General features: G+C 35.1%; 3 protein-coding genes across 5 annotated transcripts; 2 read left to right on the top strand and 1 right to left on the bottom strand.

Moving 5' to 3' along the window:
* LOC18613471 (sodium/hydrogen exchanger 2) lies at positions 330–7,748 on the top strand. 3 transcript variants are annotated; one of them, XM_007050721.2, is made up of 15 exons: positions 330–498; positions 1,148–1,356; positions 1,476–1,594; positions 1,863–1,960; positions 2,804–2,863; positions 3,274–3,320; positions 3,407–3,601; positions 4,451–4,497; positions 5,124–5,190; positions 5,322–5,422; positions 5,576–5,677; positions 5,980–6,118; positions 6,196–6,258; positions 6,822–6,905; positions 7,345–7,748. In XM_007050721.2, the coding sequence occupies exons 2-15, from the start codon at positions 1,222–1,224 to the stop codon at positions 7,660–7,662; spliced, it is 1,575 nt and encodes a 524-aa protein (XP_007050783.2). In that variant the 5' UTR covers positions 330–498; positions 1,148–1,221; the 3' UTR covers positions 7,663–7,748. The 3 variants fall into 3 exon arrangements, with proteins under 3 accessions (XP_007050783.2, XP_017969713.1, XP_007050784.2); XM_018114224.1 differs by lacking the exon at positions 330–498 and adding an exon at positions 559–578; XM_007050722.2 differs by lacking the exon at positions 330–498 and adding an exon at positions 644–827.
* Positions 9,864–13,190, top strand: LOC18613470 (protein NETWORKED 3A). Its single transcript, XM_018114085.1, has 3 exons — positions 9,864–10,001; positions 10,518–10,644; positions 12,159–13,190. Exons 2-3 carry the CDS (start codon positions 10,542–10,544, stop codon positions 12,923–12,925), a joined length of 870 nt encoding a protein of 289 aa, XP_017969574.1. The 5' UTR covers positions 9,864–10,001; positions 10,518–10,541; the 3' UTR covers positions 12,926–13,190.
* LOC18613469 (classical arabinogalactan protein 26) lies at positions 13,352–14,197 on the bottom strand. Its single transcript, XM_018114086.1, has one exon. It carries the CDS (start codon positions 14,032–14,034, stop codon positions 13,612–13,614), a length of 423 nt encoding a protein of 140 aa, XP_017969575.1. The 5' UTR covers positions 14,035–14,197; the 3' UTR covers positions 13,352–13,611.

The raw sequence follows: 17,809 nt of genomic DNA, 5'->3' as shown, positions 1-17,809 counted from the left end.
ACAAGTTCGCATCTCTTCCAGGATTAAATACGGCCATTCAAAAAAAGAAAAATAGATTAAACTCCGTTTACTTCGAGTTTTACTGTCAATAGTTCAACTTCAATGACCTCAATAGTTTTTTAAATTATATTTTCTTTAACGAGTGGCAATAGTTAGCGTAAACTCCACATCAAGATGCTCCGAGGGTCCCACCCTAACCCCAAATTCTACACAATTCCATCATTAGATTTGGTTCCAAATACCCTACGGTATAGATCAATGGAACCCCACCGCGTCACGTGTCCGCAACCACACCTTATAAGAACTCCTCCCGTTCATTCCTTTCGCGGTCTTCGTTTACATTCGGATTCTGTCTACAGGTGCTTTCCCACTCGTTCTCTGCTGTTTCCTTTTTTCTTTTCAAGATAGCCCCATTGTCACATTAAAAACAAAGAAAAAAAAGAAAAGTAATCCTCTTGAATTTGTCGCTTTCCTCCGAAGTCGCAGAGTAATTTCGTGGTAATTTGCTTTTTTCTTTTCTCTTTTCCTTTCTTGTTTTCTTTGTTTGGATGCTGAGAGAAGTGAAAGAATACTTGGGCGTTAAGTTTCCTTAATCTCTCTCTTTTCTTTTTTGTAAGTAATAATTAAAGTGAAAGGACAGGTAGCCAAGAAAATGGAGTTATTTACCTTTGATTTCAAATTGCTGTTTTAGGCTCACTCTGTGAGTTATCGTACTGATTCTTTCTCTTGTTTGGTTTGTGAGAAAGCAGTGGAAAAGAAAAAGATACTTCAAAATTTTAATATTATTTCATTTTCGCGTGGCCCGCTGTAAAATGAACTTCATTTAGGTCCGTTAAACAGTTGCCTTGACTTCAGTCGAATTTTGTTTCTCATGTCGTTCAAAGTCGTTACAATTTTGTTTATTAGATATAGTTTACGTAGTTTAAAAATTAAGGGAACCAAAAAAAAAAAAAAAATCAAGCCGCTTCTTTGGTTTAACGCATTTATGCTAATGATTTGATAGTACCTAAGTGATGATCAATGCTTGTTTTTATTATCTTTACTTTTAATGAAGAGTTGTTTTAGTAATTTGGATTTCTAATTTTTATGAGATATGATCAATTTTTTATAAATGATGAACTGAGTTGAATATTTGTGTTTGGAGCAGTGGAGTTATCCAGACTGAGGCAGCTATTTCATGGTATTTGATTTGAGGGCTCTGTTTTTCCATAGTATATAGGGATGGCACTGGAGCCCGACCAAGCTTCGGTGGATTCTATTACTTTATTTGTGGCACTCCTCTGCTCCTGCATTGTGATTGGTCATCTTCTTGAGAAAAATCGATGGTTTAATGAGTCGATAACTGCACTTGCCATCGTGAGTTGTTCAAATTACTTCCTAACTAATTAACCTCGGTGTCATGTTAGGTTGGGATTAATGCTGCTTAATGATCTTTGAAGCTTTTTGTTTGGTGACCATTTTGGGGGTGATTACAGGGTCTTTGTACTGGTATTATTATACTGTTTACCACTGAAGGAAGGAGATCGCACATTCTTGTTTTTAATGAGGAGCTTTTCTTTATATATCTTCTTCCTCCTATCATATTCAATGCTGGGTAAGTCTCACTTATGCTGAACTACCAAATCTTTTGGTTTTGTCTGCCCTCAACATTTTTATATTACAGATATCGTTTGAAATGATGCATCATATTTACTTTTTCTCTTCTTTTAAGGTTCAAGAATTTTGCGGGTTGTGGAAACTTAACTGTTGGGCTTGTTTAATTGGCTACTTTCTTTCTTGAAAATTGAAATTCCTATGGCCCTTTCTATCTTATTATTATTGGAGTGATATGCTCGATAATCTGATCTTTTCTAATCCACCAGATTCCAGGTTAAAAAGAAGCAATTTTTCCGTAACTCTGTGATGATCATTTTGTTTGGTGCTGTTGGAACTTTGATATCGTTTGTCATCATATCCATAGGTATATCCAAACTTTTCAAATGTTTTAGTTTTTAACAAAATCTCAATAATGTTCTGCAATTTCATGCAGTTATGAAGCCAATGTGTGGATGTATTTACCTTATCGGTTTGACTGGTTGCTTGTTGCATGTATTAGCATGCATCTGTTTATACATGCTATGTTCAAGAGTTTAGATTCAAAATTTGTTTCTGACTAGGCACCTTGTTAAGCTTTAGTGTCCTAAATTTTGTTGAATAACCAAAGAAATTTGTCTAAAGATCATTTAACCTACAGCTACTTTAAAAAGTGGTATGAAACCTTATAATTTGATGGTTATATATTTTTTTTTTGGCAAAGGAAGGATTATCTTCAGATTGTTGATTGTGAAATATTTTAAAAGTTGCTTATTTAGGCTACTCACCTCTAAAGCGTACAAGTATAACAAGTCTCTAAGTGATGTTGAGAATTGGAACATATCTGGCACTTTTGTACACTTTCTTAGATGATGTCTTGCATTATAGTTATATTGTCAGGATTTCCCAAGGAATAAAACATGTTTTATTTATGGGTGCTCTAGGTGTTCATGGGATGATGTTCAATTAAATCCAGGAAGGTTTTTTTATAAAACACTGCCTTCATAAGTTCAACTGCTTGTTTAAGTTTATAATCAGGATCTTAGTATGGCACACTGTTTGTTGAAATTGAGTACTAGTCAAAAACAAAGATTGACTGTAGTAATTGCAAGTTCCTTCGGATTGTATATACTACCTTGTGGTTGTCAATTTATCTTTCCCTGGTTTGTACCTGGTAAGAGTGTTTGAGGATTAATCATGTTGTAACTTTTACATTTATCTCTTGTCTCAGGTTCAATGAAGTTATTTAAGAAATTGGATGTTGGTTTCCTGGACTTCGGAGATTATCTTGGTACCATCTGCATCTTTAATCAATACTGCCAATGTTTCTTTGTTTAAAGCTTACTTTCAACTTATATGCCCTTGTGTTCATTCAAAGTTTGAGTAGATTGTTCATCCTTGCATTATGAAGCTCAGGAACAAATGATTTTTAATTCCTTTTCATTTGAATCACATTATTAGTTTATATACTCCATGCACTTTTTCATCTCACTGGAGGTTAGATATTTTATGCAAAAAACATGTGTATACACACAACCATATACATAACCATTCTACATATGCTTTATTTAAAACCAGCTCTGATATTACTTTTCATAGTGATTTGTTATATTTTTATTAAAGGCATGAAACTTATCAAACTTGGTGCTTCATTTGATTTTTCTATCTATCTTGGCTCTTAACATAACTTTCTTCTTTTAGCACTTGGAGCAATCTTTTCGGCCACAGATTCTGTTTGCACGTTGCAGGTATATATATATATATATTCTGTTTATGGAAGTTAAAAGAATATTTGAACAAACATTGTAGATAAATTTTGTATTTGCTGTGACAGGTGCTTAATCAGGATGAGACACCTCTTCTGTACAGTTTAGTGTTTGGTGAAGGTGTGGTAAATGATGCCACATCAATTGTACTTTTTAATGCAATTCAGAAATTTGATCTCTCTCACATCACCTCAAGCATTTTTATGGAACTCATGGGCAACTTCGTATACCTTTTTACTACTAGCACATTGCTAGGAGTAATGGTGAGTCCTTATCTCTGTCTCTTTTTGTGTCTTTCCATGTGTGCATCTGCCTATCTTTTTAAATGCATTCTATCTTCTTTGTGGTTGCAAAATTTGTTTCATGATTTGGTCATATATTCTTTGTTTAAGTAATCCACACTTTAAGTTCAATGTTATGTTACATAAAATTTTCTTTTATAATCTTTTGAAGATTTATTTGCACATTGCATCCTCACCTTAGCCAAAACTAGTATCTGACCTATATGACCAGTCAATTAACTGAAACGGAAAGTACAGCAATCATCTTTACATTTAATTTATTGCCAGGGATGCATAGCTGGTGTTCCAAGGAGATTTCTAGTTCAAACTTTTAGCCTTTCCAAGGAAAGACCTAAATAAGTTAGTGTTCAGTACAATCTGGACTTGTTAGAAGATAGGATTTTTTTTCTTCTAATCATTGTTAACGTGTGATTACACATGCTTAGGGTTTATTCATATAAATAGTGCCAATTATCATCACAATGAACTCTTTTATCTTTTGATTGTCAATGAACTAGCCTTTGGCTTGAAGTTATTTTGAGAATCTAGGCTTTTTTTGCTTATTTTGAACCATAAAGAAAGTCTTCTTTGTTTTCTCCATGAAAACTTGGCTTTGATGATAAATTGAGTATCCTACTGTGTTATTGCAATTCTTGTTGTGTCATTAAGCCTGGTTTGTGGTATCTGTTGCTCTCTTATATGTTCTCTTTCAATTATAAATAACTTTGCATATTGGATCTGTTCTTTTTTCAAGGGTTTTTGGCTATGTGAGATTAAAAACATGCATTTATTTTATATATGCATGCACCATAACATAAATTTCACTTGCAGGTTGGATTAATAAGTGCATACATCATAAAGAAGTTGTACTTTGGCAGGTATGTTAAGGCCAAATAATTAACTTTTCTTGTTGTTTCATCCTTTTTGACAAAGCAAGTTACTTTATTATCCCTGTTTATGTGGTTTATTGTGTTAAAAATGAAAATGCCTGGAACTTTTAGTCGGTTGCATTAACTTAACTCTATGTTAAGAGTGCTTCAATGTGTGGATTGGAATTCCACAACTCTGTTGGTAGGCATTTTCTGTTCAGAGCTTTAACGAGCTATAATATTTTTGCTTGTCAAATGTTTGCAAATCTATTGATGTCAGCAATTGTCTAGAACTGTGAAACTGATCAACAAAGTTCTTATCACCAATTTAGAGTTTCACAGAATAGATTGTTTGTCATGGATTATTAACTTATGCATGATAAATTTAGGTTATACTTGTTTTAGTAAGATGGTAGGCAGAGCTCTTGATGGCTCAAAACTTAAGAAACTTTACCACAATGCTACCTCTGAGGACTCTCATCAGAATCTGTTGTTCTCTCTCTCGTACCGCCTCTCAGTGGCTTGCTGTTGACATCTTATCTGTCCATTTGGCATGTGAATCCTAGGGCTCTATACAGTTGATATTTCCTTTTCATTTTGAACAAAAGTAGCTAATATATTCTACCAAAATTCAGGCACTCTACTGATCGTGAAGTTGCTCTCATGATTCTCATGGCTTACCTTTCATATATGATGGCTGAAGTAAGTATTCTCTTTAACAAGTCACGTGCCTAGGGATCTATTTTTGTAATATTTCAGCTACTATCTTTACATTAGTGTCATATCCCTATCTTCTTTAATAACAAAGTTGGCAACTGTATTCTTTTTTTCAGTTGTTCAATTTGAGCAGCATTCTTACAGTGTTCTTTTGCGGGATTGTTATGTCTCACTACACATGGCACAATGTGACTGAAAGTTCAAGAATCACCACCAAGTATGTCAATTTGGAATTTACTTCCCAAATTTTGAAAGCTGTTTCTGTTTATATTTGTCTTCTTTCTCTCCATTATTCCCTCCTTTAGGTATCCTCTGTCAAACCTAAACAGACATATTTTGACATTCTTGTGCTGATTATTGATCATTGCAGGCATGCTTTTGCAACATTATCTTTCATATCAGAGATTTTCATCTTCCTGTATGTTGGTATGGATGCTTTGGATATTGAGAAGTGGAAAGTTGTTAGCAAAAGGTACTGTCTATTTTGGCAAAGGGCATTTGCATTAGATCTTGTCTTGCCAAGGCTTACCCTGTTGCATATATAATTACAGCATATTGCCTCTTTTTACCCCTAGTCTTAACCATCTCAAAAAATTCATTATTTCATGTGAAGTGGTGGAGATGGTACAAAATAGTATGTACATCAGTTATCATTATGTGCTTGTTCGTTTTCCTTAAATGGTATCAGTTAGTAATATGAATAATATGAATATCTAAGAAATATGTCTATCAGTAGCCAGTTTTAATTTGGATAACCAACTTGTATTTTCTTAGTCTTGGAATATCTGCTGGGGTGAGCTCAATACTACTTGGCTTAGTTCTAATTGGAAGGGCAGCTTCTGTATTCCCTCTATCCTTTATATCCAATTTAAGTAAAGGGTCTCAGAGTGGTAAAGTTACGTTCAAGCAACAGGTTAGTATTTAGAGTAATTTTTTGAGTTTTACTTCCTGCTGACATACTTGATACACTGACATTATCAAGTCAAACAGGTTATAATATGGTGGGCAGGTCTCATGCGAGGTTCTGTGTCAATGGCGCTTGCTTATAATCAGGTAAATTGGGTGCTAGGATGTAAGATTTCATAACCTCTGCAGTTTGATGGATTTATTGTGCAAAAGTTGGTGAATGTAAGTCAATTCAAAATGTTGTCTCTTTGACATCAATATCAATATTGTAAGATAATAGTGGTAAGATAGAATTTTTATGTTCTCAGCACGAATTGGCTGGCTTTCTGAATGTTTCCCCTCATGTGAGGAGATAATGATTTGCAGTGTGAGGAAAAATATGGCTAAAATTTGGCATCTGAGTGCCTGATCAAATAATGATGTTTAGTAAGAGGAATGCTATATCATGCTTTTACTGTAAAATGAGAAATCTGTACCTAAAGTTTGTGAATTGTTGGGCAACCTCCATACATTTACTGCAGTCATTGGTATGTGCATTTGCATTGGTGTGTTACAGTTAACACTCTTTTCTATACAAGGATACAATCCTTTTCTATTTGAATGAATGGAATTAAATAATTGCGACATAGTCGCCTGATTTGTTTTCTTATGTTTTTTTCACTTTAGTTCTTTTCCCCTAAGTTGAAAGTTTTGTTTTGATGTATATGCAGTTTACTAGATCAGGCCATACTCAATTGCGCGGAAATGCCATTATGATAACTAGCACCATCACAGTGGTTCTTTTTAGTACTGTGGTAAGGGACTTATCCTTAAGTTGGGACTGTTTCTCAGTAATTCTACTCTGCATAATTTTGTTAAAATAAACTTTTATCTTTATCAGCTTGGCCTAATGCTTGGGTTTCTCTCCACCCGTACTTCTCCCCCAAGTTTTGATAGTTTGATTTGGAAATTTGATGTCGCATTTGGTTGTGATTACTTGTAAAATTTCTTCATCAATAGCATTTTATTTGCTTGGCACTAGGTCAATTAGTAACCATGTTTTTACTAACACATACATATATCGTACCATTGTATTCAGAGATTTTTGTATAACATTCTGTTTTTGAGCTCTTGAATATCTGTGGACTACTGCTTGTCTCAAACCAAATCCTCGGAAGAATGCTCTAAGATAATGTTGCACAAGATTTAACTAGCAATGTTCATTTCTTGGAAGTTTGACTGTGTCGGTTTCAGGTGTTCGGGTTAATGACTAAGCCTCTAATGAGACTGCTGTTGCCAAGAAAGCACCTTAGCAGCACTATGTCTTCTGAATCTTTTCTGTCTAAGCCAATGAATCTGCCACTTATTGCCAATGGGCAAACTGCAGATTCTGAAATGGGTGGTGACGACATTCCCCGTCCAGCCAGCCTACGCATGCTCCTTACTACCCCGGCTCATACTGTCCACTACTACTGGCGGAAGTTCGATGATAGTGTCATGCGTCCTGTGTTTGGTGGGAGAGGATTTGCGCCATGTACTCCTGGCTCACCAACAGAACCACTTCTTCACTGATTGCAATGCTGAATATTGAAAACAATGGGATTTGGAGGATTGCTTCGTGTAAATACGTGTGTGCATGCACCCATATATATATATATATATTTATAGTAGTAATATAATATATATATATATATAAAATTTGCCTTGTGTAAATATTACTGATCAGAAAGAATGCAGAAAGGTGGAAGAAATGCAAAGAGAGAGGGAGAGAGAGATGATGGTGCATTTGTACTCACTCGATTCTAGAATTAGGTGGCTTCAGCATTTTATAATTTTCAATGTGAATGCTAGACTGTAGTTATAACTTATGAGGAATGTCATATGAAGCCGGGAGTGGGATAAAATCATAACTCTTATTCTCTGTGTACATAAAGAAAAATCATTTGCAGGCGTTTATCGTTATTTTAGAGTTTTTGACTGACATGTCATTTTAGAAATAAATATTTTTATTGTACTTAAAAAAAAAAAAAAGAAGAGTGTAAAATATTGAGTAAATTATTTTCAAGGTTTAGAGTTTGGTCATAATTTATGTGAGGTCTATTAATCAAAATAATATATTTCGCAAAATTAAATCTTGTTATTAAGAAAGAAGAGAAAAAATGTTTTGCTGTTAAAAAATAACAGAAAAAATGTTTGGTAGACATGAGTTTGTTAAAGACATAAAACGTTGTATGGCAGTGTGTAAATAAAACTGCCACAACATACTTATTGCAAACAAAACAACCTTACCTACAGTAAATTAGTAGACTATTTTGTACAGATACAAAACAAACTCTTAACTCATTCAATTCGAATCTGGATAAAGATTCAAAAAATCTGAAGCATTTATGAAGTTGAGCAAAACCCATCAAAAACATCACCATTTTTGTAAGGTAGTTTTACTTGCCAAATTTCTTGGTCAAAGTTTCACACCTTCCTGAGACACTAAGGTTCCGTCTTGCTGTATAAATCCCATGCTCTGCTTTTGTTGCTAGTAAGCAAAACTTTTTCTGCATTTCAATCGGGAATTGTCGCTCTGCTGATAAGGACTCCACCCAGAGGTTTGCCATCTTTTCCCATTTTGAAGAATCATTGTCTTAAATTGTATAATCGTTCAGAGTTATCTGCATTTGATCTTGCATGGTGAAGGGCTAAGATTACTTTTTTCAAAATTAGAAAGTTGGTTTGAGTTTGAACTGCTCCTAAACTCTTAGAGTGAAATCTCAAGAATTTGGAGATATTTTAGCCTAAAATATTCAATGATATTGTTGCATGTGCATACTTGCAAAACCATGTTGATAATTGTTTTGGTACCAAATATTCTACTATGTTTTTTTGCCATTTTCGTCTGGCAAGAGTGTGAATATCGAAAGCTCCCCAATTTTCTCTCAATATTTCTTAATAGTTTTCGAATTGGTTTTTGAATCACTTTGGTCCATTAAGACCCAGATGTCGACATTTGGCTTGTTTCTTTTCCTATATATATATTATATCCTTCACTGACCACGACAGGCAAAACCCAGTATTAAGTTTGTCCTAATGCACAACTAGTATGGCATTAATCTTTCTTAATTCATGCCAGACGACCAGTTCTCAGGGATAAACTCGTTTATTATAAGTCCCCATTTCTGGGTTCACTCAGGAATCGGAAGGTTCTGACTTGTGTCTCATATTTTCGACCGTTACCCAAACATTTTCTAAGCCCATGGACGCTCCAGGTGATGTACGCTGGCTGGAGGTCCAAACCTGCAACAATTCAATTCCGACTCAATTTTCGGCCAAATTATAAACCTGAAACCCCCAAAATAGCCTTTCTTCCCAATTGCACATCCTTACTGACACTACCACAATATCAGGGTTTAGAATTTTTAGTAAGATCCACCGGAACCATTAACCTGTCAGCCATGTTCTAGACCTCGGTTTTTTCATCCACCCAATGCCTTTATTTTATAATTACCCAAAGGCAAAGACACCTTTTCATGGTTAATCACACTTAACTAGCTAGTTAATTGGATGGGCCTGGTGCAAATAGAGGGGCATACGGAGGGTAGTTTGGTAAAAGGAATAAGCCAAACTAGATAAAGGGAGTGATTTTCAATTAATCTTTTTTTTTTCACGGCATTCGAGCATGCGAACTCTTCGGCATTTTAACATGTGGTGAAAGTTGATTGGACAGACCTCAATCCTAGCAGTGAAAGAAGACAAAAATAAATTTGAAAGCCGAGGAAGGCGTATTTAAAACCAAGTATTCTCTCTCTCTCTCTGTGTTTGTAGGCTTAGTGAAAGCTGCAAGCAGAGAGAGACAAGCGAGGAACGCTCCCTCTCATTTTCCGTCTCTCCCAGCCCCTCAACCTGACAGCGAAGTCTTACTGGTAACCGTCTTTTCTCTATCCATCTTTCTTCTTCTTTTACATTTTTGTTCTTATTCACTTGGCCTGTTTGCAACAAGCCTTCTTGAGTAGCAGCGTAGAAGGGTTCTTCTTTTTTTTTTTTTTTGGTTTCGTAAACTTGGAAGTTGGAACTCTCTTCCATTAATGGGACTATGGGATTTTGCGGTGACGTGGTCGTTTTTCTCTTGGGTGGTAATAAGACTTTGTCACCATGGCATACTAGATTGAAGCAGACGATGTCTTTCCTTACAAATCTTTTGTTTCTTTTTTTTTTCTGTGATGTGGTAAATTTTTTAGAGTGATTGGTTTTTTGTATTTGGCAGGTTTGAATATTGATTTTATGTCTAAATTGACTATATTAGCCCTTTCTTTCTCTTTTTTTCATACGTAATCTATTCCTTGTTTTGTCGCTTTTATGAGCATAAGGAGGGTTAGTTTCAGCTTTTGAGTTTTGGGCATTTCCATTTGGTTTTAAAATTCTTTCATGTTGTGGTAAAGAGGAGACAAGAGAGAGAGAGAGAGATGGTGGAAATGATGAACAAGATGGAAACTTCACGCTGGTGGTGGTTTGATAGCCATCACAACGGTTCCAAGCGCTCTCCATGGCTTCAATCCACTCTTTCTGGTAAAACCCATTCACTTTTCTACTTTATTTATTATCTCAGATATCTTTCTTTTTCTTTTTGTGCTATAAAATTTCCTCATTTGTTACTAGCAGTTGGAATACAAGGTTTCCCTTTATTATTGAAACTTTCTTGATGTTTCTTGTTTCTTGACCGTTGGGGGCATTTGCTTTTTTTTTTTCTTCTTTTGAAAATTTCAAAAGTTTTTGAAATGCTTTATCTACAGTGTCACTTTATGGACATGTAAAAAGATTTGACTTACAAGTGAAATGAAATAATGAAGACTGTCTGGTACCCTTTGATGTGGTAGATCACTTTTTTCTTAGAATAAAACAAGATATATATGGTCTTGGGATTTGTTAACGGGGGAAAGTAGTCTGTGGTGGGGTTGTACTGGATTCATGATAATTGGAGGGTTGAAGGGATAGGAAAAAAATTAATTTATCTCCTAATAATATACATTACTAAGCAATTGTAAGAAGTGTTCTATTGACTGCTCGGTTGGTAGGGCCTTATGTTTTTTTGATTCATTAGTCACTCCATATGTGGGTAACAGAAGGTTCCACCAGTAGAGCCTTAAGGGAAACCTGAGATGTCATTATCTTTCTTGAAAGATATTTGTTTGTTCTCTCCAGGAGTACTATTGTATGGGTAGACATGTACTGTATCCTTACGGTACACAGTATCTTATCTGTTTCAAAAATTTCAACAGTAAAGCTAGGAGTGAATCTAGTTCTAGGGTTCATGATACAACTTTTTGAAATTAGAGACCTGACGAGCTGGTGGAGTGAAATTGCTTGGTACTGGAGTCTGACTTTGAGCCAAAGATGTGCTGACGGTGTAGGGAGTCCAAAGACATCATGAGCTGGTACTGGGATGAGTGATCTATAGTTCCTTCCTGTTTTGAGAGTTTATATCTTAATCTTCGTGACTTTGGTTCGGGCGGCTATTCTATGGCCTGAGATCTGACAGGCTTGTTATGTACATACGAGTGGCCCTCAATCTATATTGGACCCTGAAATTGAAATCCCACCAAGCGCTGTTGTCTTTCGTACCTTTTCCTCTTTCCAATTAACTTTTAGAGTACCTTTGTAGCTCCAGTCATTAGGCTTCTAAATGCACTCTTTATGAGCTAATAATGAATTGGACCCATTACAATCTGGTTAATCACAAAGGGATTACTCTAAATAAAAATATGTAGATTCTGTAGGAACTGAAAAAGTAGTTAGGGCCCTGTACTCATATTTTAATCGGCACTTGCTATTTCTCTTTTTTTTTTTTTAATCAGCAAGTCTTTCTGCTTTCTCCTTTCCCCCCCTTGTATATGCTTGCGATCTGAAAGATCTTTGCTTGATTGAAAGTCCAGAACATTGTGGTTGTCATGTTGGAGATCACCAGGGAGGAACAATAACAGTTCCACTTTATTGAACTTTCCGAAAATGAATTCCTTTTAGTATGCCTTGTTTTTTTTTCTCTTCATTTACTTAAATGACGGAGTAGTTTATATCAATGGCAGAGCTGGACAAGAAGACAAAGGCAATGTTAAAATTGATCGAGGAAGATGCAGATTCCTTTGCCCAACGTGCAGAAATGTATTACAAAAAACGGCCAGAACTGATTAGCTTGGTTGAAGATTTCTACCGAGCCCATCGTTCACTGGCTGAGCGGTATGATCAAGTTAAATCAGACCCTGGAACTCGGCTCGTAACAACATTGGGATCCCCATTTTCGTCCATGAAGTTCTGCGCAGAGAAGACAACAAATGTGATGGATAAAATCTATGATAGCTTCTCTGAGACTACTTTTGATACTGAAGACTATGCTGAATCAGAAGTTGATGACCCTGAACATGAAGATGAAACTGAGGAAGAAGTTGCAGATCCTGAGCTGGAAAGCAAATACGAAACCAATACAGTAACGAAAGGAGGAGATGTTGAAAAAGAGGATGGAACCCTACTTGAACAAGAAGAAAGAGAAGTTTCAAGCGAGGTCTGTGATGATGAAGTGATGAAGTTAAGGGAAGAAATAGAGAAACTTGAAACAGAGAACAAGGTTCAGAAGGCTCAATTGATGCAGAAAGATGAAGAGAAGAGAGAGGTGATTAGACAACTCAGTTTGGCTGTCCAAATGCTCAAGGATGAGAATATGGAGCTCAGGAAGAGGATTGTTAAAGAATCACCCAGGAAATGGAGCCCCCTCGAATTCAGCAAATTAAAAGGAGGACTTTTTGGGATGTTTTTCAATGGATCTCCAAAGTCTCATCCCAGTGTTGTTGCTCTCTAGTTTTAGTTAGGTTGCATTAAAGCAAGTAGCATATATCCTGTAGAAACATAGCAGTTGACAAAAGAAGTAGTGTTGTACATTGGAGGGGAAAGGTGGGGGAATCATCCCCTTTGAACTCAACTTAGTTAATATGTGTTACCTTCTGAAATAGTTATCTGTTTATGCTACTCGATTGTTTGATTTTTATTATTCTTCACTTTTTTTAAGCATTTGTTCTTATGTAGCCTTTGTGCTTCTTATATAAGCATTTTTGTAACAAAACAGAGCTTCTATTGGTGACCAGAAAGCCTGTATGCATTTCTAGCGATTTATGTAGTTCTAGATTAAGAAATGAGGAGCTGGAGCGTAGATTAATTGTGCAGCGTAAGACCAAAGCGACATACACAAGCCACTAGTTAAAGAATTTAAAAATTCCTAAGCAATATCTGTTCTGTTTTGTAATCTTCATTCCTTCTCAGATCTTTATTTCTCTCAAGAGTATGTTCTGCTTTAATGGAGATCACTTTCATTTATTTAAGATATTATTATCTAATCAAAGCTCGCAACAATGCCATACACTTCATATACCTAACATCACACTAAAGCAATATATACTTCCAAAAAACACAAAAAGAAATCTACAGTACATAAAAAGAGAGTAAAACCACAAAGATGGAACAATAATTGGAGTAGCCACCAACAGTACCTCACACACCAGAAAGCTGCTGCAATAAGTAAACCACCAACAAACCAAGAAACAATGTTAAATTCAGAGCTCCAGCTGAAGTTAGAGAAACCGAAGTGGATGCCGGCGAAGAGCCAGATGGTGAAAGTGCAAAACCAGGGCCAGGAGCCAAAATGTTATCCGGATTCGGGGGACTGGGGTTTGAAGGAATGGTAGGCAGTGACGAATCAGTTGGAGAAGGTGCCACACCTCGAGGGGTAGGGAACAAAGGTTCAATATATGGGGCAGCACCTGGAGGATGGGCGGGAGGAGCACTTGGCAAGAATGCGGGTGCAGCTGATATAGTGGAGTATTTTACATGTAACTGAGATGAAGAAAAAGCTAGTGAAGAAAAATAAGCCATGAAGACCATGAAAATTCCCCAGAGTGAGCAAAGGGAAGCCATGGAATGATGATGAATGGTATATCAATTCTCCTATTATGAAACTTCAAATAAATGAATACATGGAGAGAGGGAGAGAGAGAGAGAGAGAGAGTATGCTAAAGACTTATGAGAAGGATGTGATGAGGTTCATGATTAAGGCTTAAAAGTTAGCCGAGAGTAGTGGTGGGGACTTAGTGAGAGAGAGATGGAGCTGTATGTCAAAAGATTGTTGGCAACTTTTATGGTAAATACAGCTCCACAGTTTGGCTACGAGACAATGTGGATATGTAATTTTCTTCATGAGCACATGATGATAGGGTGTCTTTTATCCTTTTCTTATAAATTGTTTTCTTTGCTATGTTCCATCCGTGACATTCTTGCTTTAGGTGACAATGGAGCCGAAAATCCTTGATTAATATTTGGTCTGAGTAATGTCTAGTTCGGAATAGTGCCATTTCATTCTGTTGCCTAGAGTTTCTTTTTAGGCTTAACAGAGATGAATAAATTGGGAAAGGAAATGTCAGTGAAAGCAACTGATTTATGTTTGCTTGCTCAGGATTGAAGCTTAAACATCCAAAGTTAAGTGGTTAAACAGAAGGGTTAATGGTGGACTCAACTTGGCAAGTCAATGATTAGACAAATAATTGTTGTGTGATTTGAAAAAAGAGATGAGATAAAAACAAAAGTGAAGAAAGAAAGCCCATTTTATGGAAAAGAGGGAAAAATTTTGAACTTTTTCTCCTTGTTTTATTATTTGGACACAAGCTATGATTGTGGACAGCTTCTAGTATTTGAATTCTAGGACATTAGTTTATGTAGTGGAAGGTTCAAATTTTTTAACTTTGCTTAATTTATTGCATCGTATACTTTATAGAAAGAGATTTCATTCAATCAAGTAGTTTATTTATCTTGTTAATGTTCTTAACAAAATTAAGCTCACAAAAAGGTAATTAGGAATATAACTTGCTTCAAGTACAGGTTGGAGATCCAGCTTTTGGACTGTTCAACAATTTTGTCCTTTCGTACCGAAATCAACCTTTTGGTGGAAACACCCAAAACGAAAGCCCACATAATCCTCGATAAGGCTGGCTACCTGGCTACGGTCCACATATAATTGCAGTCCATGAAAATGTTTAATTTAACGATTTAACTTCCCTCCAACATCGTTTTCTCAAGGTCACAGCTCTTAGCCCTTGGCCTCTGCCCTAAACATCGAAAACAAAATGGTATTTTTCAGTTGTAATTTGTTAAATTGAAATTTTGTATTACGAATTTCGTGTTAGTAAGAGATAGAGTAGTTTTTAAATTTACAAATAGAAGTATTTTTTCATTTATCAAGTATGTTTTTTAAATTAAAAATGTGAATCAATGATAAATGGTATCAAAGCAAATCTAAATCTTCACTAATGTAAGTTCACATGAAAAATATCCTTATCGAATTAAATTTAGACTAATGTAAGGGTCTCTTGACTTTATAAGTTTCTCTATAATAAAGAGTCCTTGTAACAAGGATGTTAGTGTCCTACAATTAAGTGAGATAAAAAATCATGAGTTAAAAATATGAGCATATAGCTCTTGCAATTGTTAGCATCCTACAATTAAGTAAGAAAAAAACCATGAGTTAAAAACGTGAGTCTACGAGAATTGCAGTTTCCTTACCCTGGTTAGACTTTTATATATTAGATAGGTTCCCAATTTCCAAATGAATATGGGCTAAGCTGCGAGGATAATGAAATGACGACAAACCCAATTCCTACAGCTATAGATCATGACAACATTTGTGCCCCAGCATTGGGCTTGGGCTTGGACTTGTTTGAAAAGTTCACGAGACAAAATGAAAATCTTTGGGCTCATAGATTGGCGGCCAGATATGTTAATGACTTAGTTAGTGCCTTTAAAAAAGTGCTTTGACCCTTTCTTTCCGGACAATATGCATACGTAACGCAGTATGTTAGTGCCTTGCATATTGGCTAAGAAACAGGTCAATTCTTGCAAGATAATGCAGTCAATGAAGTTTCTTTGTGGACTCGAGACTCTTGGTATATCCCACAGTTCCATACCCAGTCGTCTTTCTTTCTGGACTATATTGATGACAGGGTTGGCTTAAGTATGATCTATGGTAAAAAAACCTGAGAGGGAAAATGAAGTCTGCTTGCTATAAAAGATTAAGAAGAAATGAGCTTTCCTTGTTGGCTAAGATTGTAAAAATTCTTGGCCTTCAAAACCTGGCAGTAGCTGATTAGAATGGCTGTAAATGGACCGAGTATGTCGTTATAGAGAACAGCACAGAATAATGAGAGCCCTATGCTTTATTAGTGATGATGAGATTCTTCTTCCACCCCTTTCCACTTTCCAAGGCTAAATGCCTAGTTTTTTTACTTCACAAACAACTTGCCAAAAACATTGAATTGGTGAGTGTATATAAAATTGGTTCAACTCTTTTGGTCAGCTAATTATGAAGAGGCATTCATTCTTGAGAACATCAGCATATCGGTTCTTGATTTTATTCGGATTTTAGATTTGTTACTCGCTTTGGGTTTTTCAGAGAGTTGAAATCAAACCATCCTTATCATCCCCAAAGAAGGGGATACAAGGATCACCCCTAACATGGCTCATGCCTGTATATATATATATATATATATAATGTTGATGTGAGGCATAAACAATTTTGAAAATATTAACTTAAAAAAAAACAATTTTGAAAATATCATTATTTTATTATTTATGCTTATGAAAAAGTCTAAGTCTTAAGCCATTGGATGATTGAAAAATCACTCATTCGAGTTTTATACGTATAATCGGTGTGAGATTTATGTTATAATACTAATTTTCTACTCATACTTATTATATCATAACTCGATTACATTCAAGGAGTGCTTATAATAGATCCTTAAAATAAGGCACAATTTTTACATATTATCTTATTATTGTTTTCATTTTTTAATCATTTAAAAAAATTGATGTAACTAATTGTTGACATTTTTTTAGTGAAATAATTGTAGACATTTTTAATAATGAATGAATTATATTACAATTTGACATTTTTTTTATATATATTAGAATATAGAGAAAATTAAACTTTACAATTTGAACAAGTAAATATGAGTGCAACACAACTTAAAATATCACTCATTTGAGTTTCATACATGGTGATTGTGAAATTTATGTTATAGCACTAATTTTCTACTCAAGAAGTTCTTATAATCTATCCTTAAATAAGGCACGATTTTTACGTATTGTCTTACGAGTCGTGTTTGAGGAAAGAGTTAAATATTTTCATTTTTGAATTATTTTAAAAATGTTGATATAATTAATTATTGATATTTTTAATAACGAATGAATTGTAATACAATTTGACAGTTTTTTTTTTTATATATATTAGAAGATAGAAAAACTTTAAATTTTATTTTTTGAACAGGTAAATGTTCAAGTGCAACGTAACTTGACATCTAGAAGTGAAGATCATGATCTGTTTTTCATAATATATATATATATATATGAAAATTAAAGATCCATATTCATATTTGAGGTGTACCCTCACTTGTGCAATGAATGAGATCAAATTTATGACTTCCTTCTGTCAACTCCTAGGATCCAGCCATATAGCTTGTGATTGTAAAGGATCTTGTTAAGAAAATTTTGCCTCCATTTGACTGGCAGTTGAAGTGAAGGAACATGGGGTTCTTGAAATATCTCCGGTAGTTGGCTAAACTAAACTAATGTCAGATTTTCTACCCCACAATCAATATATATAAATATATATAAATTTCAACCAAATTATTCTCAAGCAGCAAAG

This window comes from Theobroma cacao, chromosome 1, assembly GCF_000208745.1.
Source record: "Theobroma cacao cultivar B97-61/B2 chromosome 1, Criollo_cocoa_genome_V2, whole genome shotgun sequence".
Classification (NCBI taxonomy): domain Eukaryota; kingdom Viridiplantae; phylum Streptophyta; class Magnoliopsida; order Malvales; family Malvaceae; genus Theobroma; species Theobroma cacao.
This window is presented reverse-complemented; position numbering and strand designations above follow the sequence as displayed.

Excerpts from the sequence above, each read along its gene's own strand:
- LOC18613471 (XM_007050721.2), top strand. The coding sequence starts at position 1,222 with ATGGCACTGGAGCCCGACCAAGCTTCGGTGGATTCTATTACTTTATTT. Across the intron at positions 5,678-5,979 it reads TGGAAAGTTGTTAGCAAAAG|TCTTGGAATATCTGCTGGGG; the intron begins GTACTGTCTATT and ends GTATTTTCTTAG. Across the intron at positions 6,259-6,821 it reads TGGCGCTTGCTTATAATCAG|TTTACTAGATCAGGCCATAC; the intron begins GTAAATTGGGTG and ends ATGTATATGCAG.
- LOC18613470 (XM_018114085.1), top strand. The coding sequence starts at position 10,542 with ATGGTGGAAATGATGAACAAGATGGAAACTTCACGCTGGTGGTGGTTT. Across the intron at positions 10,645-12,158 it reads GCTTCAATCCACTCTTTCTG|AGCTGGACAAGAAGACAAAG; the intron begins GTAAAACCCATT and ends TATCAATGGCAG.
- LOC18613469 (XM_018114086.1), bottom strand. The coding sequence starts at position 14,034 with ATGGCTTCCCTTTGCTCACTCTGGGGAATTTTCATGGTCTTCATGGCT.